This window comes from Bacillus rossius (genome assembly GCF_032445375.1).
Source record: "Bacillus rossius redtenbacheri isolate Brsri chromosome 4 unlocalized genomic scaffold, Brsri_v3 Brsri_v3_scf4_1, whole genome shotgun sequence".
NCBI classification, from domain to species: domain Eukaryota; kingdom Metazoa; phylum Arthropoda; class Insecta; order Phasmatodea; family Bacillidae; genus Bacillus; species Bacillus rossius.
In genome coordinates this window covers 19,924,907-19,950,682 of record NW_026962010.1, presented here as the reverse complement: position 1 = coordinate 19,950,682, position 25,776 = coordinate 19,924,907, and the positions used below count along the sequence as shown (strand labels likewise).

The 25,776-nt window shown below is 40.5% G+C and overlaps 1 protein-coding gene across 4 annotated transcripts in view; it reads right to left on the bottom strand.

Moving 5' to 3' along the window:
- LOC134541485 (regulator of G-protein signaling 7) overlaps positions 1-25,776 on the bottom strand; it is a 111,493-nt gene that overhangs the window by 18,201 nt on the left and 67,516 nt on the right. For 2 of the 4 annotated variants that reach the window (XM_063384973.1, XM_063384975.1), the window contains exons 3-10: positions 20,188-20,284; positions 18,982-19,032; positions 15,847-15,953; positions 14,577-14,628; positions 13,482-13,705; positions 12,192-12,406; positions 8,414-8,527; positions 6,804-6,929 (exon numbers count right to left, since the gene is read on the bottom strand). In XM_063384973.1, the coding sequence (XP_063241043.1) occupies positions 6,804-6,929; positions 8,414-8,527; positions 12,192-12,406; positions 13,482-13,705; positions 14,577-14,628; positions 15,847-15,953; positions 18,982-19,032; positions 20,188-20,284 (986 nt within the window). Of the gene's footprint in view, positions 1-6,803; positions 6,930-8,413; positions 8,528-12,191; positions 12,407-13,481; positions 13,706-14,576; positions 14,629-15,846; positions 15,954-18,972; positions 19,033-20,187; positions 20,285-25,776 lie in introns of all 4 variants that reach the window. The other 2 variants (XM_063384972.1, XM_063384974.1) reach the window with 1 other exon arrangement.

Sequence of the window (25,776 nt, the reverse complement as noted above, 5' to 3'; positions counted from 1 at the left end):
CAAATGAAAAACCCTAATAGTTTGATATAAACAACTCAATTAATGTAATTTATTTTACATGGTTGATACAGGACTAGAAAACCGGGAAAACCGGGAAACGTCAGGGAAACTAAAATGGTCAGGGAATTCCGGGAAATGTCAGGGAAAATTCTACGAATTCTGGAAATTTTAAAGTTGCTTATAATTCAAACAAAGCTTTGTTTTGATGCGCTCGTACCGCTACCGAACGACTCCGCTAAAAGGCTGCTGCTTAAGGCACACTGCAACTGCATTTTTTTTTTTTACTTGGTCTACGATTGTTCGTTGCAATGGGCTGTTACAACCACCCACCATAACTTCTGGCCAATCCAGGCACTCGTTTGTTCACTAGGCCTTCATTTGTTCGTGTTTTGATCCTTTTTAATTTGCCCTTGAGACTTTGTGTTTTGTTCTGTTCCATGAAGCAGTGATGCCAACTTGGGGGTTTTCCCCCCAAATTTAGGGGTAATCAAGATGTAGAGGGTTTTTTTTAGGGGGTACATTTATTTAGGGGGATTTTTTAGGGGGCACATTATTCCAGAATTTTTTTTTGAGAGCGTGAAATCAAAGTGTAAATCTTGGAAAAAAATAAATAAAAAAAGAAAAGGCATGTAAAATGACACAAAACATAATAATTTTTAAACTGAGATAACGCTCAAGTGAACACAAAAAACCATGAACTCAATACAAACAAAAACGTACGACTCTATACAATTTATATTAAGCCTCGAACCCAACCAACAAACTAAACCAAACATAAACTCCAAGCGCGGCTATAACTAAAATATCAGAAATAATAGCTGAACGGTCAGCGTGCTTGTAAAATGCACCCACGTAAATACAACAGCTATTTTATACTACTTGAATGTATTTTATATTTATATTAGAAATAACCTCTCAAACAGAGTGTACGACAAAAACTTTAGGGGTTTTTAATCGAAATCCAGGGGGATTTGATGTTGGTCCTAGAGGGAACACTCTGTTGGAGTTGGCAACACTACCATGAAGTGAACTACAGAACGGGCATGGCGTCGTTTATCTTTTGAAGGCTATTTTCACGTGGAATAAGATGAGTACAAAGCTTATTACGTGAATTTAAAGGCGTTGTTTCAGGTGAAGTTAGTTTTTGATGCGATCATAAGAAAATAAAGTGCATTTTGATAAAGAAGCAATACCAATTCTCATTTTGAAAACTACCAAGCTGATACGAAAACACGTGGCTTTTGTTGTAGATGTTATCTATGTTAGAGTTGGCAACCTTGTGTAGTGAGTAACAACTGAAGGCGGTATGTCGCCATCACAGTGTGTGTTGTATGTGGTTAACAAGTTATAAGTAAAGATATGTTACCTACAAGATTGTGCTGTATAACTAATGCATTTACAAGATATAAAAGCGACTAAAACATGGCGCAGTCTCGTGGATTTTTCATGTAACCTATTCATGTATAGTTCTTCACGGGGATGATTGTTTGCGATTTATTCACCTGCAAGCATGGTTGGTCGCGCTATCCACATTCTACAGCGAGAATAGAATTGGTGTGTGGCATACGAGATTGTGTGTTGTGGATGTCTCGGATTATTAGTGTACCGAGCTTCTGAGTGACTGACGTTTGCGATGGCCGGCCTCAATATTGTGAAACTTCCAGAGAGTGTTGATTTGCAGAGCTCTACTGCACGTGAGGCCTGGGAAATTTTTGAGGGCGACTTCGACAATTACTTGATCGCCACGGGTCAGGATGAGTGCCCTGACAAGGTGAAGATTGCCCTTCTGAAGAACATGCTTGGTTCGCAAGGACGGTCTCTATTTGAAACGTTTGACATTACTGCAGCGGACAAGTTAGTGTTTAGTAAAGTGAAAGATGCTTATAGAACATTTGTAGCGCCCAAAACCAATCCTCTCTACGACCGATTCATTTTTCACCAGCGTGTACAGCATGAGGGTGAGACTTTTGACCATTTCCTGACGGACTGTCGTCGGCTAGTGAAACCGTGCGGTTATGATCGTCCCGTAGCGCAAGAGGAAAACATGCTGATAGACCGTATTGTTCAGGGAATCAGGGATTCAACGTCTCGAGAGGCGCTATTGCGAATGGAGAATGCAACATTGGTTAAAGTAGTTACACACTGTCGACTGGTTGAACAGAGTCAACAGCAAGCCAAAGAAATTCAGGCCAAGACTTGTTTTCAGGATGGTATAAGGGCACCGGTCGATTTCGTAGCAACAAGAAAGGGGCAATTTGCAAAACCTAAGGCCAATGTTCACCCTGCAGCCAGTAGCAATGGTGAGTACACATGTTCCAGGTGCCAAACCAAGCACAAACCCAGGCAGTGCCCCGCCTATGGGAAAAAGTGTGCCAAATGTGGTATCTTAAACCACTTTGCTGTGTCGTGTAAAGTTCGCAAAGTGCGGGAGGTGAAAGTAGAACATTCCTCCAATGAATCGTTGTATTGTGACACTGTAGTCATTCATTCTGTAAGCCCTCGCAGTTCTAAAACATCGCATCCTAATGAGTGGAGGGAGCTAGTTTTGATTGAGGGCAAGCCCATTGACATAAAACTAGACCCAGGGTCTGAGGTCAATATCCTGCCTCTCAAGTTATTTAAGAAAGTAAATCAGCAGTTTAAAGTTAGACCAACGGCTCTTAAAATTGAAGTATGGGGTGGCACTGTTCTTCCCGCCACGGGAGTCGTTGAGTTACTGTGTTCTGTCAAGGGACACGAACGCTACACACAGTTTGTTATTATTGATTCTGATAGCACCCCACTGCTGGGACTGCAGTCCTGTGTTGACTTTAACCTGGTTAAAAGAGTTCACTCTACTACTGAAGTTGCTAAATACAGCTTTGTTAAGAATAATTTTGAAGTATTCTCGGGTATTGGCTGCTTTCCGCAAGTATGCAAAATACGTATAAGGGATGCTAGCCAGCCTGTGTGAAAACCTCCACGACGAGTACCCCGAGCTATAAAAGGGGCTTTAAAAGAGGAGCTAGATAGACTGGTGCAGAAAGGGGTCATATGTAAAGTGCATAAACTTGATCCCAAAGCCTGGGTAAGCAACCTTGTTCTCGTTGAAAAGTCTACTGGCAAACTACGACTTTGTTTGGATCCAACGGAACTTAATAAGGTCATTGTGCGGGACTATCACGCTATCCCTACACTCGAAGAGATGTCAGAGAAGCTGACTGGCAAGAGCTCCTATTCAGTGTTTGATCTCAAGGAGGGGTTCCATCAGGTGCAGTTGGACGAAGATTCATCTCTGAAGTGCTGCTTCTCCACCCCCTTTGGTTGCTACCGCTACCTGCGTATGCCATATGGCATTACCAATGCGCCAGAGACCTTTCAGAAGTTTATTGAAGAGAATTTCGGTGACATCCCAGGTGTGGTGATTTTTTTTGATGATATTTTGTGCACCGGACGAACTGAAACAGAACATGATGAGTGTACGCAACAGGTTGTTGAGCGTGCTGCACGTCTGGGGATAAAATTTAATGCTGACAAGCTGCAGTACAAAGTTTCGCAGGTTCGCTATGTTGGTCATATATTTTCTGCGGAGGGAATGTCACCGGATCCAGAGAGAGTTCGAGCTTTAACCAGTCTCCCTGCACCCAGTTCTCGCAAAGAAGTCCAACGAGTTTTAGGTATGTTCAATTATGTCCGTTCTTATGTCCCTAACATGGCCAGTATTTGTAGCCCTTTGTACGACCTCCTGAAGTCCGATGTGGAATGGGCCTGGTTGCCATGTCATGATGCAGCTTTGTCTCATCTTAAGTCCCTAGTTTCTAGCGCACCGGTTCTTGCAACATTTGACCCATCATGTACTCTTATAGTTCAGTGTGATGCATCGCAGAATGGTTTGGGAGCGACTCTCTTTCAACAAGGCCCGAATGGCTTTCAAACTGTTCATATTGCTTCCAGGTCACTGACTGACTCAGAGAGAAACTACTCCCAAATTGAAAAAGAACTGTTGGCTGTCTCATTTGCTGCCTCCAAATTTCATTACTATATTTATGGTAGAACTGTGCAAGTTCAGTCTGATCACAAGCCCCTTGTTAACGTAATGGCCAAGTCTATTCATCAAATTGGCTCAGCACGGCTTCAGAGGTTACGCCTAAAGCTGCTCAAGTATGACCTGGATGTAACCTATCTACCGGGCAAGTTCATGTATTTTGCAGATCACCTGTCACGAGCCTATCTTCTGGACAAAGTACCTGAAGACCTGGCAATGATGGAGGTAGTTCACTCGGTTAGCAAACACCTGCCCATGTCCAAACAGCGTCTGACCCAATTTCAGTCGGAAACAAGCAAAGATCCCTCATTGAGTCTAGTATCAAAATTTTGTAAGTCAGGTTGGCCAGCATATAATCTATTGCCTAAAGACTGTAAGCATTATTACAAACTGAAGGATGATCTGTGCCTTGAAGGGGACATTGTATTTCTTGGTGACAAAGTAGTGGTTCCCTTATCCCTGCGGAAATACGTTCTCAAATTACTTCATGAAGGCCATTGTGGAGAAACCAAAACCAAATCCAAAGGCCGCCAGTTATTTTATTGGCCTTCAATGTCATCAGATATTGTTACTTTCATCCAACAATGTTCGATTTGTGAAATGTTCCGCCCAGCCAATTTCACGCAGCCGTTGCATCCACATCCCACTCCAAATCTCCCATATGAACATGTTGGTGCAGACATCTTTGAATTTGCGGGAAAACCTTACCTTGTTCTCGTGGATAAATACTCTAAGTGGATCGATATTTGTGAACTCTCGGCAAAATCTTTTACTGCTGTGCTTCAAGCTATGCAAACTGTTTTTGCCACTCATGGTTTTCCAAGACTTTTGTGGGCAGACAATAATCCCTTTAGCTCTCATGAGTGCCGTCAATTCTTCGCTCAGCATGAAATAGAGTTGTGTACTAGCAGTCCCCATTATGCACGCAGCAATGGGCTGGCAGAGATGGGGGTTAAAGTCAGTAAAATGTTATTGCGGAAAAGCCAAGGAAATGACTATAGAGAGATGCTTCCAGAATACAGGACAACTCCCCTTCCTGGTTTGGACTGGTCCCCAGCTCAGTTACTTTTCAATAGACAGCTCAGGACCAAATTACCTGTGTCGTACAATTCCCTGAAACCTAAGGTCATCCATCCTCGTCATGTGGTTCGGGCTCTTGTCTCCAAGGAGCAACGGATGAAGGGTTTATTCTGTGCAGTGTTCTATGTGTAAGCAGTCAGTATTTTTATGTTAAAATTAAAGAAGTGATTTGTCAAGAGTTAATCTAGAAGAGGGAAGGTGTTGTAGATGTTATCTATGTTAGAGTTGGCAACCTTGTGTAGTGAGTAACAACTGAAGGCGGTATGTCGCCATCTCAGTGTGTGTTGTATGTGGTTAACAAGTTATAAGTAAAGATATGTTACCTACAAGATTGTGCTGTATAACTAATGCAGTTACAAGATATAAAAGCGACTAAAACAGCTTTTGTGTGCGGTTATGTATTTGCATTTTTTCTAACTATTTTTTTTAATTACTTTTTTTTTTTAACCGTTATAATCCGTGAGTTCTGTTGCGTGACGCTTACATTGTGTATAAAAAAAATATGCATAACTGAACATGTTTTTCCCCAGAATCGTTAGTTAACATTGTAAAAATGTAAGAGTATTGCATGTTGTAATGCTGCTATTGTAATTCTCTAAGTAGGCCCATTATATTGGTAGGTGTGAATTTGTAATAGTTTTTGTATTTGTGTAGTAATATTTTTTTAAGAATTCATAAACAATAATTTTTTAACCTAATTTGAAAATATTAATGTGTACTTTTTTTTTTAGCTTAGAGATGTCAAAGAAAACTACTTTTAAGGAGAATTGGCTCAAGGAGTCACAGTTTCAGCACATCAAACCCTCTGCTAGAAACATAAATTCTGCGTACTGCACTTTGTGCTACAAAAGTATTCAACTCAACAATATGGGCCGAAGTGCTCTCACCAGCCATGTCGAAGGAAAAAAACACATTCGCAATTCTGCCGTCAAAATAACACAATGAAAAAACATTATTTTACCTCATGTTGAAATTTTTATATTACATTTAATCATATGCACATTAATATTTATGGTATGTACTTCATAAGAAAGTCAGGGAATATTTCTCTTAAATTTCTGGAAAACAGGGAAAAGTCAGGGAATTTTAAGATTCTATTTCTGTAGCAACCATGATTTAGCAGGAAGTTTTTACTGAAATGTATGCAGTAAATTGATTGGAAATCATTTTAGTCTTTTTCATTTTGCAACTGTTATTAGAAAATCCTTTTTTGCATCACTGCATTGGTACATTTTTCAAACAACAAATACAAGCAAATTTATTGCTATTGTTCCGAGTAGTGAAACATGCTAATTAAAAATTTGTATATTGTAAAAGTGCAATATATATTAGATGAAATCATTTGTCATATTAGTTTAATAATTATATTCTTGAATCAACCAAAATAATAAAAACATTAACACAGAAATCTCCTGTTTTAAAAATAAAAATAGCCTTAAAAAATAAAACCACATAATCGTGTCCCTAAACTTTGCATCTCTCTTGCAATTTTTGATCTGTTGCAAAAATGTTCAACTGGTATTTACTAAGTGTGATAAAATAGGCGTAAAAAGTCATGCACGTATTAATACTTTTTTTGAATACCTGCACAATTTTCTCCACCCATTATATTAGACTATTTAAAATATTTGAGACATAACAACAAATGCCAGAGCAAATGCAACTGAAATGCGAGACTGGGCTGCGCTGGCACACTCACTTGAGGTTCTCGCCGCTGAACTCCTTGTCGAGGAAGCGGATGAAGTGCTCTCGCCCCACGGGGTCCTGCAGCAGCTCTTGCAGGCTGAACGCCCAGCGCTTGACACGGCGCGCTGGGATCTCCTTCCTGCACAGCCACGTGCTCACACTAGCTCACACTAGCTCACACTAGCTCACACTAGCTCACATGCATGCACATGCATGCACATGCATGCACATGCCTACATTCCTCTCTCCCCTAGAGCTGGCCCAAGCTGCTACTTTCAACACCCACTTCATCTGCGTAGTTCTGAACACTTTCAAGTTCAACGTTTGAAAAATATACCCGCATGCACTGCACACATTTGAGCTCAGTTGGTTTCCTGCCACATCTCCAGTTATTTGCAGTTACACTGGCTGGAATCCTTATTTAAAATTTTTTTGTATTGTTACGGGTGGGAAAAACAGATTCCTAAGGATAAGCCAATTAATTTGATACAATTTTATTTGCTACTAATATTTACATTACTGATTAAATCACCACATTTAATGTCTGTTCACAAATCACTAAGTATCTGTCCAGTTCACAGTTCACACTCCTCATTGGAGCGAGGCTCGACAGTGGTTTGCCCCTCACCTCGCACCTGTCTACACAGTCTCGCGCCACTCTGTTGCACTCGCACAGTCCCATCATTCCGCATCTGTGCCTCTCGTCGAACATGCACCTCACTCTCTCGCCTGTTGGAACTCCTGCGGAGCCCGACTTCGCCTCTTTTATACCCGTTGGACATCTTTCTAAAACTGACTGGAGTGGTTGTGATGTGTCGTGTCATCCCGGGCCGACCCGGATGCTGAAAACTTCCAGAACAGCGGCGTTTATTCACACCAATCCACACAGTGGCCTCAGTAAGCCCGTGGAATTCCCAGGCCGCTGAGCGATAGACGACAGCGCGGAGGAAGGAGGGTTGCGAGGCCGGACTGCTTAATCCCCGAAGGTATGCGTGCATGACGTCAATGGTCGTGTGGGGCCACAAGACCGCTCAGGTACCTGGCGTGTGTCGCGCCCTTGCCTCCTACATTGGTAACACTGCATAAATACCTGCACGGCAATCTTATGTGGTTTGTGCGTGTGCAGCATAGTCAGTTTAGTGTCTTACTGTAGAGGCAATGAGGTTCTTGATGTGTGGGCAGTGTTTCCTTCAATACTGCTACACTTCTAAACTTCTAGCACAAAAATTATTTCCAGCCACGTAACACCTTAATGCAAAATATTTCAATTCAAGTAACCTAACTTCCTAATTTTAAGCTGATGCAAATTTATTAAATGGAGCACAAAAAATAATTGAATGGACTAAATAGTAATCTTATCTTTACATTATGAAACACAGTTATTAATTCCGAACATTGGCCAATATAATTTTTCCCCCGTCAGTAGTAAACTGGTGATACAGACTCAAAAGAGATCAAATCAAACTGTAGACTCAAAAGAGATCAAATCAAACTGTAGGACTAGTTTTGTCGTCCATTCACTTACCAGTTAACAGTTTGTGTATACTTTTTTAATTTCAACTATGTAGTCACGGAGCACAGCGGTGGATGAAAAGGGGAAAGAGGGAAAGAGGAGGTACTTACGCATTCCTCTCTAGCTCCCAGAACTCCGGGTTGTCTGCAACCCATGGGTTAGCCATCTCCGGCGCTGTGAAGAAGTAATCATACTCCACGTACTGCTCGAAGTACGCAATGTACCTGCAAACAACATGCAGCCAAGTCAACTCTGGAAACTGTTTTCTCTCCATGCAATAAAACAGTACGTTTGTACTACTGAACGAACCTTTCGCACTGCACACTTATTTTAAAGGAATTATTTTGTAACTATACAGTTTTAGCATACAAAATATGGTGGCGATACTCAAATACTTACGTAAAGCTTCATAATTTTTGAAGACAATGCAAATATTTTATTTTACAATTGGTTCTGACAAAACAAACGACCACAATGAACAATAAAATCTTCAAAAGAAATAAATATGATTTTACAGTTATATGTAGCAATAAGTTTATTAGATCATCTGAAATGTTAGAAAACCCTAAAACAAAAATGTAAGAACAAGACAACTTTGAAAATGAAATGACCTCAAGTAAAAGAACTTCCGTCTTTACATCTCTAGTTCACTCTCGGAATGTAAGAACCATACTCATTACATATGCATTAGAAGTTATACTTCTATGGCATTACTAAAAAATTAACAAGAAACATTTTAAACATTCTATGGCATTATTATAAAATTAACGTGAATCATTTTTAAACACTTACATAATATGAAACTAGTAATATGTTTGTTATTTGTTTATGCTTAAACAACTAAATTCAGGCTGTAAATACTTCCTACAATGTAACAGAATAAATGTAACAATTTCTTGAGTCTCTAGAGTGTAATGAATGCTGCATTATCTCTTGCTTTTAATTGACATCGACCGTGGCTTTGCCCTCCCTAAGCCAGATGTGCCTCACGTCTCGCCCTTGCAGGCCCCTCCTCCCACCACCACCCTCTATGACCCGGGTGTTTCAAACCACCCGCCGTAGTGTATGTATGTGTGAGTGCGTGTGTCATCAGTGCTTCGCTCCCGAAGGATGCAGAGCGTGGACGAACATTCCCGTGGCAGACTCTATTTAATATTAAATTAATTATGTAATTTTATTGTTTTCAGCCAGTAAGCTAAGTTAATTAAGGGTTTATGTACGCTCATTTCTTTTCCGGTGGCACGCTTTATTTAAATACATGGTAACAGCCGTTGGCCGGATGTGAGTGTTGCACGCGTCTTGAGGGCTCGCCTGAAGGTAGTCGGTCACCGTCGCTGCCTGAAGAAGCAGTCTCATGCGCCCGTCGTCTGCAACTCTGCACTATTACTTATCCGCATCCATCGGGCCATTTAATTAGTATAAATCATTTTTTCTTTAACTTCAGGACAAACCTCGAGCAGCAAATTGTTTTATTTACGTTTTATTAAATTAATATATCAGTGTGTTTGTGGGCGTGGCCACGCGGGGAGAAGACTGAGGCGTGTGGGCCGCCTTCGAGAGCCTACCTTATTGAGTGTTGATAAATGGCGTGACCCCCACTGAGAGGGGCCCTAATTACGTATTTTCATTGATACTGGGGGCTCGTTGCACACGGGCGACGCCACGGCCCTGAGAGTAGAGTCGCCGGGTCCGCATGTCCGTAACACATGTGGTGGCGCCCTAGGCATCAAGCCAAGTAAGTATAAACGAGAATCTGAACCCCCTTTGCGACAGCATAATATTATTTTTAAAAGATTTGTGCAATGGGAGTGCATGACTTGATGTAAGTTTTTGGACGTACGCCATTGCTAAGAACTTTTTCTGTTGAAGAAAAACTAATAAATAAAATAAATAAATAAAAATACCCAAAAAAAACAAAAAAACACACAAAATTAAGCAAACAATTGCTGTTGTCAACAAAGATATGAACACCACAAAATATTCCGAAACAGGAATATGGTCAACAAACAATGAAAAATGTACTAAGAGAATGGAAAAAAAAAAAAAAAAAACCACAAATGATGATACCACAAAAATATTGAACCCAAAATAATTCAGCACAACAGTTGAAACGAGACAAAAACACGATAAAACGAAAAGACAAACAAATACAATAGTTTTACCAAAACAGAAACAAGCGACGTTTCGGGAACTGCTATCTGCTCCCGAAACGTCGCTTGTTTCTGTTTTGGTAAAACTATTGTATTTGTTTGTCTTTTCGTTTTGTCGTGTTTTTGTCTCGTTTCAACTGTTGTGCTTAATTATTTTGGGTTCAATATTTTTGTGTTGTCATCATTTGTGTTTTTTTTTTGTTTTTTCGTTCTCTTAGTACATTTTTCTTTGTTTGTTGACCATATTCCTGTTTCGGAATATTTTGTGGTGTTCATATCCTTGTTGACAACAGCAATTGTTTGCTTAATTTTGTGTGTTTTTTTGTCTTTTTTGGTTTTTTTTTATTTATTTATTTTATTTATTAGTTTTTCTTCAACAGAAAAAGTTCTTAGCAATGGCGTACGTCCAAAAACTTACATCAAGTCAGCATAATATTAACTACAAGATTATATTAATTTGAATGCAATCTAACGTTTTTATAGTTATTGTTATGACAATAAATGATAACAAAAAGTATTACAAGATAGTTTTACTACTATTACAAAATTAATTTTTTAAAACCTATGCTATAGCCTTTGTATGTAAAGTGACGTTCATGAAATAAATTTGTCGCCCTGCCGCCTTCTGCCGTTGGTCAAGATAATGCAAGTAATTGCCCGTGGCGCCAACTAGCACATTACTCTGGTTCTTTGTGCTAGTTCACAGGTTAGTTGAGACTCTCCTTACTGGAGACATGACGTTGCCACGTGGCCAGCAGACGGCAGGTGACGGTCGAAAACAAGCAACTCTGGCTGTTTTAGCATCAGGGACGCTATACCTACTGACCATGACCATGCTACTAAAAGAAAGGTGGTATCTGGTAAGACTGACTTTAATTACACATACATGATGCTTTTGCAAACAAGACTTGACTATATCCAGAGCCGAGGCTCGATGCGACACGTTATGATTGGTCACGAGGTGGTGACAGCATGTACGTAGTTATGCAGATTTTTACATACAGGCCCTCTGGTTTTAGCGTAAACTAGAGAGGGACAGATGTTACTGTAACGCTGCAACATCCTGTACACATGGTCGAAAACAATACACAGCTATACACACGGCGTGGCCATCCCCCAATGGCTGCTCACACAGTTCAAAAACAATTACCCTTGATCGCGATGTGATGCGAATAAAAGACCACCACTTAGTATTTGTAGACAATATTATGTAAAACGCATAAACTACAGGGGTGGCACGTGGTAGGTACACTCGCTCTGGTGAGGCGAGTGTGCCATAACACTGTACAGATTGGAGGAGCACCGATGGTTGGCGTCAAATATATATGAATGAATCATGCAGATCCGCCATCTTTTTGAGATTTGTGCTCTAAGAAGTTTAACTTCCGTTCGGTCATTCATGCTAGCAGTCAAAAGCTAAAATTTCACTCCCAACAACACCCTAAAGAATTATAGCTTAAAAAATGTATCCTAAATAAGAGACCAATTAAATACAGCATTTAGTAAAATATAAAAAATATTCTCAAAAGTAACAAAACCCTTAAGTAGTAGATGAGTTTGAATATATATACAAGATATTTTAATGACCCTCCTCCTCCAAATCCAAATGTTACTCATTTTAGTCTCTGCCGGTCCGTTCCGAGCAACGTGTATCAATTGAACCATGGGGCCCAGCTCGCAAGCTTGGCCCGCACTATCCAATCAGCTTGCACGGCCGAGTTAAGAGGGGGCCACTCACGACTCGGCGACCTTGGAGACCTTGAAGTTGCGGCGGTCGAGGCGCTGGCTCAGCATGGCGATGTGCTTGCGGATGGTGTCGACGGGCGTGACGAGCTCCCCCTGCGAGGCGGACTGCCCCAGCTGCAGCGGCCGGCCCCCTCCGCCCAGGCGGGTCGGCTTGTTCATGCGGCACGCCTTCTTGATGTCCAGCTCCGTGGTGTTCACGCACCCGGGCTGCCCGCACAAACAGAACCCCTCCAGCCTTCCACACTGGCTGACCGTCTCGTCCACATCCACGTCGTTGCTGACAGTATCAATAGTAAGGCACACCAGATAATTAAAAAATAATTTTCAGTAATAATCACTCAAAAAATGTACAGTTATCAAAATAATCTATACCAATATATATGCACTAATCCCATAGTTTTATCAGTGCCCCGATTCCAGCTGCATGAAATTCTTTGAGATGCTGTCTCAGTCACACTAGGTCATGCATTTATTTTATCCAGTGGCGGTCCTATGGAAAAGGTGATAGGAGTAATGATGCCTCCCCATCACTTAGGTACAAAAAATCTGAAGATTTAACAAAAAATATACCTCAGGTCACAACTGACCTCTAAAGATGGGTCATATTTTTTTTTTTTGTAAAATGTATTTTTTAAATTGTTTAGTGTAACACTACTGTGTGTAATTTTCTAATACGTTAGTGCTCTTGAAAATCGGATAAAAACCACTGTTATGATATTTCTGACATTTTGAAAACTCACTGTGTTTAAATACAGTTTTAAGGGAATATTATTTATCAATATTTTGGTCTGTTATACCCATTTAACTGGTGGTTTTCCATCCCACCCAGAATCCTCTGATCAACAGTCCCCTTCAGATGTCTAAGCTGGTTGTGCCACTGATTCTACCACATAATCATCAAGAGTTTTGAAAATGACGCATGCGTGCAATTGCTACCTTGTCAATATGAAATAAATATCAAAAAGCTGGATGATCTTGCAATCTATCAAAATTCTTGAAAAGTACTTTCTACTACTTTAAGATATTATACAAATTTGTCACAAACTTATGATTTCCCTCGTAATTAGAGCTTATGTCTAATCAAAATCTGGCTTATTTAAAACAATGAGGGATGATGGAACAAGACTGGAGCACTGATATTTCAAGAAAACGTACATCTTATGACAAAATCAATCACATATCCCACTTGAGAAAAATAAAGGTTTGACCCGGCTGGCCTTGTTAGGTGCTGTGTGATCAGATTGCTAACCAGGTTAGCTGGCAGGTTGAAGGGATGACTCACCATGGGCCGGTGCACATCCCAAAAGGCACGCTCCTGGCTGTCCAGCACCTTGCGTTCCAGCTTGTCGCGCTTCTTGTCCACTTTACTCTGTGCCTCCGCCTGCATGAAGATGAACTCCCACTTGCGGGAGAACATCTTCTGCAGCCTAGCCAGGTTCTCTGCCTCGTAGTCGGCCAGCTCCAGTCGCGTCTTGTTCTGCATCGTGCGCTTGCAGAGGTACACCGCTGCAACACAAGTGGGGTCACTGATTCTGACATGCTTCCACAGGTACACCGCTACAACACCAGTGGGCCACTGCTTCTCACATGCTCCCACAGGTACACCGATGCAACACCAATGGGTCGCTGCTTCTCACACGCTCCCATTGGTACACTGCTGTAATACCAGTGGGTCACTGCTTCTCACGTGTTCCCACAGGTACACCGCTGCAACACCAGTGGGTCACTGTTTCTCACACACACCCACAGGTACACCGCTGCAACACCAGTGGGCCACTGCTTCTCACACGCACCCACAGGTACACCGCTGCAACACCAGTGGGCCACTGCTTCTCACATGCTCCCACAGGTACACCGCTGCAACATCAATGTGTCGCTGCTTCTCACACGCTACCACAGGTACACTTTTGCACACACAACTCTAGCCCAATGCTGTATATGGATACAAAATAGTATAAAGTAATTTTTTGCAAATTACGTGATAACACCAGTGTGCACGTGATAACACCAGCTGCTGTGGTTTGGTTTTCTTTAGTTTATACTTCATTGTATTGTATTAATATTAAGGTTGCATTAAGTGTGAAAATAAGGTTTACTGTACACTCAGCAATAAATACTATATATATTTTGTCATATAGTCCTGAATACTGTAGTTAAACCTTTGGAAAAAGTCTACAAACAAGATTATGAAAAATACGTTTTTTTTTCCTGTGCCCTAATTAACTCAATACCAATTTGATATAAATGGGCATATTAATAATCTCCCATAAAGTTTTATTTAAGTAATTATTCACTCTTATTTATTATTGTTCTCAGATTAGTTATCAGTGCAAGTTTAACTTTCTATATTCTAAGACGAAAAGAAAGCCGGACATACCGTAGTCTGTATTCTCCGGTTCCCAGCAGTTCGAAGGCCAGAAATACGGAGTCTGAAACAAAAATACTACTCTTACATTTGGGCACACCATATAAACCACAGGTTTAAGCAAACTGCTTACATCTGCAAAAATAAAGCTCAGGGTGAATTCTTAATGTTTCATACTCCCAGACTGCTTTGCATTCAAGTATAACATAAACTTGTTGTTCCTCAAAAGGCAGGGTCGACATGGATGAGATGAGAGAGTGCTGCGATATAATGAAGCTAGCTGCCCAAACTGAAGGTCAGACCCATTGTTTCTGCAGAGCTGAGCAGCAGAAGTATGGAAGTGGTGAGGCAATGGAAAGACCTGCAAAAATAAATTCAAGACTAAGTACATGAGAAAGCCAGTGAAATAATTGTCAAGGATAGGATGGCAAGATATATGATGAGATTAGGAAAATAAATTTGACTGGTTAATTAAGAGAAAGCCTAAGTTCGTTCAGTTGCTATATTACACGAGTTCTTGTGGATGTATAACAGCTTGGAGATCAGCAGAAATTTCAGGTGTGAGTCACTTAGGCACTTAACACCAGGCTCACCAAGAAATTTCTCGGGGCCTGGAGGTACATTAAAATTTTTTAAACCATATTAGTTCCTTGCATATACTCAAATCTTCTATTCAGAATACTTGGCAGGACAGTCCACCACAGTTGCTGCCCTACTTCACGAGTCTGTCGACCAAGATCATTTATTTATACATTTACCATTTATGAATGTTGTTGCTTTAATAAAAAAAAAGTGTATACTGCTAATAAACACAATTTGTTTAATAGTTTTAAAGTATAATTTATAATTTTTGTAGCTCCTTACTATGTCGGGCCCGTAGTATAGCGCACACTGAGAAGGTCTGCTCAACAGAGTGTAGGTAACCATATACAAGATGTTCACCAGTTTCAGGGCATACATTTAATGGGTGATAGGAAATACCAAAACAAGCAATTTTTAGTGAGAAACATGTGTCCGGAAACGAAAACCTGAAAAATTACAGGCGCATTAGCGCGAAAACTTGAATTTGGCGGGCTTCAAGAGACTCCTCTGGCTAAGAGGACACACGATTTCAGCACAGTAGCGTCCAAACGTCCTGCAGGAACCAGGCTAAGAGCCAGGTGCAGACGTTTGAAATGCACTAGCAACCAGCTGGGTTTCGTTCCGGACACATGTTTCTTAACAAAAATTGTTTGTTTTGGCTTTCCCAGTCGTCCAGCGAGAAGTAGGACTCCCAGCTCACCTGGAACCTGTAGAAAGTGTTGTCGTTCTTCACGGTCAGCATGTGGTCGTCAATGGGGAAGAAGTAACCGTGGGCCGCCATCAGGTGTGCCAAGTGCAGTGCCTCCGCTGCCAACATGTCCCGCAGTTTTACCAACCAACCACCAATCCACTCCTCACAACAATGAATCCACCCTGCATTTTAAACATAATGGCTAACCATGAGCCGTTGTATTGCAGTCTATCTTTACACTCGCACAGCAATAAAGCTTGTCTTCTCCACATCGAGGATATTGGAGACTATAGAAGGTAATTGTAATGAGAATGAAGCATTGAAGGAATGAAGGCGGGGGAAATGTTTCTCTCTTGCGAAAAGTATGGGGTCTACTCCACCGGGAATGGAACTGTATTCACCCTGATGGGAACCAGCATTGCCCCAACAATGAGTGGAACATCTCACAATGATCAAAGGAAGAAATAGTTCTGCTGTGCCGAAACAACATTAGTAGATAGTAATACGAAGCTAGCAAAATTACTATATGAGCGTGAATTTAATTTATAGATGCAAATGTATTGTTAGGTTTTGTAGTAGTTATTATTTATATAGGTCTAAATTCACTGCACTAAATACCTAGGCCATTTTGAAGTATAAGGCAACCAAGGAAGATATAATCCTGATCAGCCCTGCACACATGCATTCACCCTCTTCAATCCTGTAATGGGGAAAAATACAAATATTTGACAGTAAATATCTGTCTTATAATCTTATATATTGTTATGCTTCAGAATTTTTCAATACCATCTCATTCAAACATCAGTGAACCTTGATTCGAACTGAGTGGGTGTTGCAGCCATGGTGACATTACGGCGCGCATAGGTGTTTGTTGTGTAAGCACACCGCTGCTGTGTGCCTGGCGTGGCCTGATGCGAAAACGGGTCGCGTCGTGGCACAAGCAGCACGCGTTACGCCCACGTGTCACTTGCGACTAGAACACCAACTCAGCTCGTGTGGGCTCGAGTTGTGAAATTTGGGTAGTGTAGAGCTGAATTGTTCTGGGACATTGCACAGAAGCTTTTTAAGCATACATGAGTGGATGAGCGGTGCTCACTTCAAGGGGCTATTCCCCTCCCAGAGGTTACGAGTAGGTTGTTGAAAAGTCAGTAGGGATGTAAAGTAAAGTAACCATGTCAAGTTCATTAAAGCCCCGAGGGCAGCAGAGGCCCGAATTTGAGTGTGCAAATCCGGGCTAGAAAATGTTTTTCATGAAAATCATGTTTAGATACTATTAAGGAACACGTCATAATGGTTAGGATAATGTTTGGTTAAGATCTCTCTTATTGTTCCCAAGTCATTGCTTAAGAATAATCTTAAATTATTCTGCTGTTAACTATAATCTATAAATAATTAATTGGCTAAGGCTGACTTTAAGTATCAAAATTCTTAAAAATAAATGTACTTTGGTTTGGAATTAATGTTAAGTTATTTTTAATCAATTTCAGTTTCTAGTTTAAATTGGTTAAACTTCCCTATCAAAATGACCCGTATAGGACAGTAAAACTTAGAATCCTGTTGGTACGGATGTAATCTCTCGCAGTTGGTTTTGCTCTACCGAGTGAATGGTAAATTTTAAGTATACATATCTCCCAGTATTTTGATAAATTGATGATAATTGTGCAGTTATTTTTCACTGGAAGTCTATGATTAATTTTAACACCCATTTATAAATAATTTTTCTTTAGTAACTATTCCACCATTTATTTATTATTTATTCAAACCACCGCATAACCACTTGCTCATCACAAATTCTACGGAACTATAAGGACTGCAGACTTGAAATTTGGAATGAATATTCCTTTTGCTACGTAGACATCCGCAAAGGGTTTTACGAAAATTAGTTCCCAAGGTGGGACGAGGGGGCGTTATATATATATATATATATATATATATATATATATATATATATATATATATATATACATATATACACACATATATATACATATATATATACATACACTAGCTGCCCGACCCGGCTTCGCACGGCTATACTAATGGAAAAAAATTAAGCCACATCTCCCATTTACAGTAATGGTAAATAAAATAAAACAGTAAAAATGTATTACAATGCTGTATAATGTACCGGAGAGAAAATGAATAGCACCGATGGTTTCCCGACTCGTGCACGCAACGTACAACTGGTGTACCCGTACTTCGCTACGGTAGTCTACAGGCAGATCACTCTTGCGCCGCTCATTATGCATGCCCCTCCTTGTGGGTACGCCACTGCCGCGCGATGCCCGTTGCCAAGGAGACGCAGAAGGCATGAACAATGCAAAATCCTGTTCTCATGCAGACAAAGTACCCACTGTTGCCTGGTTTTAACCACCCATGGGATCTAATTTTCGGAAAATGTCATCCTGCGTAACATAAGGAACATTACTGTGAAGTTTCAAGTCTGTAAAATATATATACTTGAAAAAAGGGGCAATAAAAAAACAAATTAAACACAGAGAGAGGGAAAAAAAACAATAGTTTAGGTTTGCGATTTAAAGTGATAAAAAGTATTTAAATACTAATTGAACTCTTATGAGGGTACTGATTGCTTCGTTGTTAATATCACACGGGTGTTTTTTACTTGTATGGGAAAATTAAGAATGATAAGGCATCTAGTGCGTGGCAACAATGTTAATAGACAATAGGAAATAAACTTCTAGCGCCTGCGGCATTGTCAACACACACTTCGTACGTGTACTGCGTGTTGTATCTAACCCCCTCCAACGCACTTGATTCTAAATTGGACTTTTAGTAAGGATCCCTAATGTTATTGATAATATAATATAGCATATAGCCTTCCTCGATAAATGTACTATCCAACACTTAAAGAATTTTTCAAATCGGACCAGTGGTTCCTGAGATTAGCGCGTTCAAACAAACAAACAATCAAACACACTCTTCAGCTTTATAATATTAGTGGATATATATAAAGAAGAGTCTTCGTTTTATTTCATTTATATATCTATATATAAAGAAGAGTCTTCGTTTTCTTTCTGAATGATTGATATTTAAGGGAAGTTTCTCAACCACCACAGTGATATATATGTATATATACTACTATATTAAAAAATGGTTCAGAAGGTGAACACATACTATTGTTACCTTGATCCTCAACGTCTAAGTTTTTCATCATCCAGGCAATGAGGTCAGCTCCTAAAACAATTAAGCATTGCAATAATAGTTACAGCTGAAATTACAATGCAAATAAATGTTGAAAGTAGCAGTCCATGCAATGCGGTTATGCACCATGTATGTTTTCTTAAGGCTACACAACACCCAAACTTATAGCGGGCTCCAACCCACTCGGTTAGTGACTCGGAGCTCTAGTACAGTCATGTCGAGAAGTGGTATTAAACCACAGACATTCACCATAGGAGCGCGAGGCTACACCAATTCCAGTCACTGAGAACCCAGAATGCCACAAACCAACATACAACCGCTATTTTTCCTGTAAAATGCATTCACTGATTTAGCGGATTCCGTATCTTTTATTTTATACTAATATTAACCCCTGTTGATACTTAAGGTGTGATATTTCGGAGAACGTTAAATAAGAGAAAATAGCTTAAGATATTTATATTAATAATTTGCAGTATCAGAAAGTGAGTTTGATTTGATCAGAAGATATTAAAATGTTAAAACCCTATTTTAAATACCACCCCTTAAAATTAGTGTTTTAGCAAGTACGTAGTAAATAATCGTTGGTAGATTTTTATGTTTATAAATAATACGACATAACGTACAAGCCGCTTGATTATCTTCAGAGATACGACTTTTATAATAAAAAAAAATTGACTGCCTTTTCACTCTTTGTGCAGTTGAATGTATAAAATGCCAAAGGTAAAAAACATGCTATTAAATCACAATAATGTACGTTATTTTTAATCAGTTTCTTAACTCCATCTTAATTTGCTTAGATATATGATTTATAACTACAGTTTCATTATTAGTTTGGATATTCTAAACTGATGGAAATAATATAACCGTGAAATTGTTCAAATAACTTTAAAAAAATGACATGCATTAAAACATATTTTCGTTCTTGCTTTGTTAAAAAATTAAAACTATAAACATTTACGTGTACTATTTATGTATGTATTTAGCACACGAACGAAGATAAACACGGCAGTTATTTCGTCATCAGAAACTTCAAAGCTGACAAATAAAAAAAAAAGTGTTGGTAGTTTTGTTGACCAAATATAGTTACATGTCCATTTTGCATGCAAAAGGAACTAACTGGACCACAACCATATAGATATTGCACGCATTCCTTGTGTGTCCCGTCTTTCCCCCGGCCATGATGCTCACCTGTGAAGACAGACGGGATTTTCGACATGAAGCTTTTCACAGTCTTCACAGGCACACCTGATGTTTCATCTTGCATTTTCTCGATGATCTGTTCCATCTGAGAACATCAGGGAACGCATGCTGCCTGTTACAGCGTTCATTTGAACTGTACGCGTATACCACAAATCGCTGTTGTGTTCACGAAGCTGTGTTCACTCAGTAAAAACACTTATAGCTAATGACATGAGGTGCAGCATGAACACCAATTTAAACGAAGTGGAAATAATCTGAAAGTTTCATACATAACATTATTTATTTCATACTTAGTTTTAAAATTATATCTACAATTTCATTATCTACCACTCTTTTTTTAAAAAAAACTTTGGTACTATTTGTGTTACGGTAAATTGATTTGCCATGTTTTAAAATATAACACGCACATGAATACTAGTGTTTAATGTCAATTTACCAGTTTCATTCCAGCATCTATTAGCCAATCAGGCAATCACTTGCCATCGTTGTAGCACACATCCTTTGCCTTACTCCAGTGCCATGTCGCAGTGTGTTGTATAAGCTATATGCCAAACATGCAGAGTAATGCAAAAGGGGCTAAGAAACCTACTATTAAAATCCCTTCCTGTGTGATGTAAATGGCTAGAGAAAACACTTCTCAAATGAAACATGTTCAGTGTTCAGGCTGACCGGGGTAAACATATCACCTGACTTTCAAGAAAAACAGGCATTATTCAAATCTCATATTTCTAAATAATAATAATATTAATAATAATAATATTAATAATAATAATAATAATGCCTGTACTTATGTACGCGCGTGAGCAGTTATACTTCTTTGGCATCATTAAAAATAGTTTTTAATAGCATGCAAATAATTAATTACAATAAAATAATAAAAGGGCTGGAAAAGATAGTCAACACAGTCAATAAAGTTCAGTTTAAATTTGAAAAATTAAATAAATACAATTTAGAGAATAAAAATATATATGACATAATGTGTACTAAATATTATAAGATTCTTAATTTTAAATATTTATTATTGATTATTTAATATTTTAAAAGAAACTAAATAAATTTAATAATAAATTCAAAAATTTAATTTAAGTTTATTTATTTTTAAGTATTTTTTTAAATTTAATTTACTCTTTTAATTTTTATCAAAAAGTTTTCATTAAATTTGTTTATTTATTTTTATAAATATTTATTAGTTATTCAATTTAATAATAAATATTAAAAATTAATATTTTAATTTGATGTTCGATATTAATTTTTATCACAAATATTTTATTAAATGTTTTATTAAATGTATTTCTTTATTTTGTAAATATTAAATAACCAATAATAAATATTTAACATTAATAATTTAATAATATTTAGTATTAATTATATTAAATAATATTTTAATTTATATAAATAAATAATACATACGGATAGTTAACCTCAATAATATTAGAGCACTTGAAAAAGTATATACGCATAATTTGTTTTACTAATACTTACGAATATTAAATAATATTAATCAAAATATTCAATTTAAATCACTACTGTGTCACACCTGTGTTTCCGTACCATGTGCGTCTCTGCCTGAGGACGGGAGCAGATAGCAGTTCCCGAAACGTCGCTTGTTTCTGTTTTGGTAAAACTATTGTGTTCGTTTCGTCTTTTCGTTTTGTCGTGTTTTTGTCTCGTTTCAACTGTTCTGCTGAATTATTTTGGGTTCAATCTTTTGTGTTGTCATCATTTGTGTTTTTTTTTATCGTTCTATTATGTATTGGAAAACTATTGTGTTTGTTTCATCTTTTCGTTTTGTCGTGTTTTTGTTTCGTTTCAACCGTTGTGCTGAATTTTTTTGGGTTCAATATTTCTGTGTCGCCATCATTTGTGTTTTTTTTTTGTTCTCTTAGTACATTTTTCTTTGTTTTTCTTTGTTTGTTGACCATATTTCTGTTACGGAATATTTTGTGGTGTTTATATCCTTGTTGACAACAGCAATTTTTTGCTTAATTTTGTTTTTTTTTGTCTTTTTTGGGTATTTTTATTTATTTATTTCTTTATTTTTATTTTTTAGTTTTTCTTCAACAGAAAAAGTTCTTAGCAATGGCGTATGTCCAAAAACTTACATCAAGTCATGCACTCCTATTGCACAAATCTTTTAAAGATAACACTACTGAATATAATTTATTAGCACATATATAATTCGCACTTGTATGAAACTAAAACACGTGTTGTGAATGTAGAAACTAGAATCATGTGGATAAATATTATAAAAATGAAAACAGTGATCAGAGGCGACGAGCGTGCCAACATGCGCGACTAATAGAGGTTCTATTTCTATTTTGTTGGTAGCTTTTTTTTATTTCGAGACTTAATGAGCGCTTTAGCGGGCAGTTTCAACCTGTTAATTTTGTGTTACAGTGATGCGCGCGCATCTTAAAATTTCACTCTCATCATTTTTTCATAACGCGCCTAAAGAAGTATAACTTAAAAAAAAGTTTTTTTTTTTCAATTTGTTGTACAGAAATGTAAGAAAAAATTTAAAACGAATCTGCATTGTTTTTATTTGATTATATTAGTCACTTTAGAAGGCAGAAACAACCGACGAAACAGTTAATAAGACGTCTTCAGCAAAATAGATTTCGAAGCAAAATGATTCGTGTCAGACATCATTTGCAACAAAAGAAAATGCTCCAGTGGGTAAAAGATTACACGGAATTGTGCCAGGAACATTTTCTGTCTTGAGGTTTTTGCAAAGGACTGTTTATACTCTCAACACTTAACAGTCAATACGAGGATTATGTAGAAGAGATGCCGTTCTGAACTACTTTACCTGTTCAGGTTGAATGAGAAGTTGCCTTGAAAGGAACATGTAGCCTTTGTGCATCCGCACGCAAAAGTTGAATGTCCACCCAAAGTAGTTCAGAGTCCCGTGGAATCGCGCTAACCCAAGACCCACGGCCCGCCAAAGTGTGACAGAGGCACGCCAAAGTGTGACAGAGGCACGCCGAAGTGTGACTTTACCCACTACACTCTAGGCATACTTATTACAGGGGGTTTAGCAAAAACAGGTCCGTCGTTGGCATATTTATGACTCTTGTGAAGTGTGCAGTGTGCAAGTTATTAGAAATAAATGGCATGAAACCAATCCTGGCAGGCTGGCATGACCTAGGGTGCAATGATAATTCGTTTTAGGAACAAAATTCGAAAAAAAGCTTCAAAGTATCTCACAATGACCAGCAAGTTATGGGGTTATGCATTAAAATACTTGTCAAGGTATCTTTGATAACTGAATTTTAATGTTGGGCTAAAAATTACCTTATGAATATCCAACCATAAAAAAAAAGTTGTTTTCGTACTACATCCTGTCAGGAAAGACATTTGCGTGCCCTATCTAAGAGATATATTTTTTTCAAGAACATGCTACTCTAATAATTAACTAAACATGTAACATTTATATAATCCAACATGGTGACCGTAACGATATGTGCAACTGTGATTTTTAAGTACTATTTTATTAAATTTTTATTATTCCATTCGAATGATTAATTTTTTTAATGATTTTTAAAAATTTTTCCCAATTTTCTAACATAAAAATTACGGATTTTCAAGATGGCGGACATGACATGCTAGATGACAATATATATCTTGACATAAGTGGTGGGAGGTCAGTCTGCCGGTGGCTTGCATGGAGGAAGAACCTGATGTCATTTTTTTATTTTTGATCTCGTCGGGTTCGAACCGAGGACTGATAGCTCTATGTCGTAAATATATGTTTTTAAAAAAAAATTATTAAAATTTAATTAATTGAATTTTTTTATAAATTTTATTTATTTTTTCCATTAAAATTGGATATAAAATAAAGATTTTCAAGATGGCGGCCGTAACGGAAATTGTAACGGTGACGTCAAAATCCTATATGACGTCAGCGGCTTAGAGCGGCTAGCTCTTAGGACTTTTAAGCAGCTTTTAGGAATTTGTGTTCTTTCTAAGGCAGAAGACTTTTGAGGTTTTGGAATTCCTAATTTTGCTCCCTGCACGGGCCGGCTTCGAGCCGGGGCAGTTCGGCCCGTGCACGTCGCGACGAGGGAGGTCGGACAGAGGTGACTATGCTCGGGCAAGGGCCCTCCCTCCCTGCACGCGCCGGCTTCGAGCCGGGGCAGTTCGGCCCGTGCACGTCGCGACGAGGGAGGTCGGACAGAGGTGACTATGCTCGGGCAAGGGCCCTCCCTCCCTGCACGGGCCGGCTTCGAGACGGTGCAGTTCGGCCCGTGCACGTCGCGACGAGGGAGGTCGGACAGAGGTGACTATGCTCGGGCAAGGGCCCTCCCTCCCTGAACGGGCCGGCTTCGAGCCGGGGCAGTTCGGCCCGTGCATGACGCAGCGAGGGAGGTCGGGCAGAGGTGACTATGCTCGGGCAAGGGCCCTCCCTGCACGGGCCGGCTTCGGGCCGGGGCAGTTCGGCCCGTGCACGTCGCGACGAGGGAGGTCGGGAAGAGGTGACTACGCTCGGGCAAGGGCCCTCCCTGCACGGGCCGGCTTCGGGCCGGGGCAGTTCGGCCCATGCACGACGCAGCGAGGGAGGTCGGGCAGAGGTGACTACGCTCGGGCAAGGGCCCTCCCTGCACGGGCCGGCTTCTGGCCGGGGCAGTTCGGCCCGTGCACGATGCAGCGAGGGAGGTCGGGCAGAGGTGACTACGCTCGGGCAAGGGCCCTCCCTGCACAGGCCGGCTTCGGGCCGGGGCAGTTCGGCCCGTGCACGTCGTGACGAGGGAGGTCGGGAAGAGGTGACTACGCTCGGGCAAGGGCCCTCCTTGCACGGGCCGGCTTCGGGCCGGGGCAGTTCGGCCCGTGCACGACGCAGCGAGGGAGGTCGGGCAGAGGTGACTACGCTCGGGCAAGGGCCCTCCCTGCACGGGCCGGCTTCGGGCCGGGGCAGTACGGCCCGCGCACGTCGCAGCGAGGGAGGTCGGGCAGAGGTGACTACGCTCGGGCAAGGGCCCTCCCTGCACGGGCCGGCTTCGGGCCGGGGCAGTTCGGCCCGTGCACGACGCAGCGAGGGAGGTCGGGCAGAGGTGACTATGCTTGGGCAAGGGCCCTCCCTGCACGGGCCGGCTTCGGGCCGGGGCAGTTCAGCCCGTGCACGTCGCGACGAGGGAGGTCGGGCAGAGGTGACTACGCTCGGGCAAGGGCCCTCCCTGCACGGGCCGGCTTCGGGCCGGGGCAGTTCAGCCCGTGCACGTCGCGACGAGGGAGGTCGGGCAGAGGTGACTACGCTCGGGCAAGGGCCCTCCCTGCACGGGCCGGCTTCGGGCCGGGGCAGTTCGGCCCATGCACGTCGCGACGAGGGAGGTCGGGCAGAGGTGACTACGCTCGGGCAAGGGCCCTCCCTGCACGGGCCGGCTTCGGGCCGGGGCAGTTCGGCCCGTGCACGACGCAGCGAGGGAGGTCGGGCAGAGGTGACTACGCTCGGGCAAGGGCCCTCCCTGCACGGGCCGGCTTCGGGCCGGGGCAGTTCGGCCCGTGCACGACGCAGCGAGGGAGGTCGGGCAGAGGTGACTATGCTTGGGCAAGGGCCCTCCCTGCACGGGCCGGCTTCGG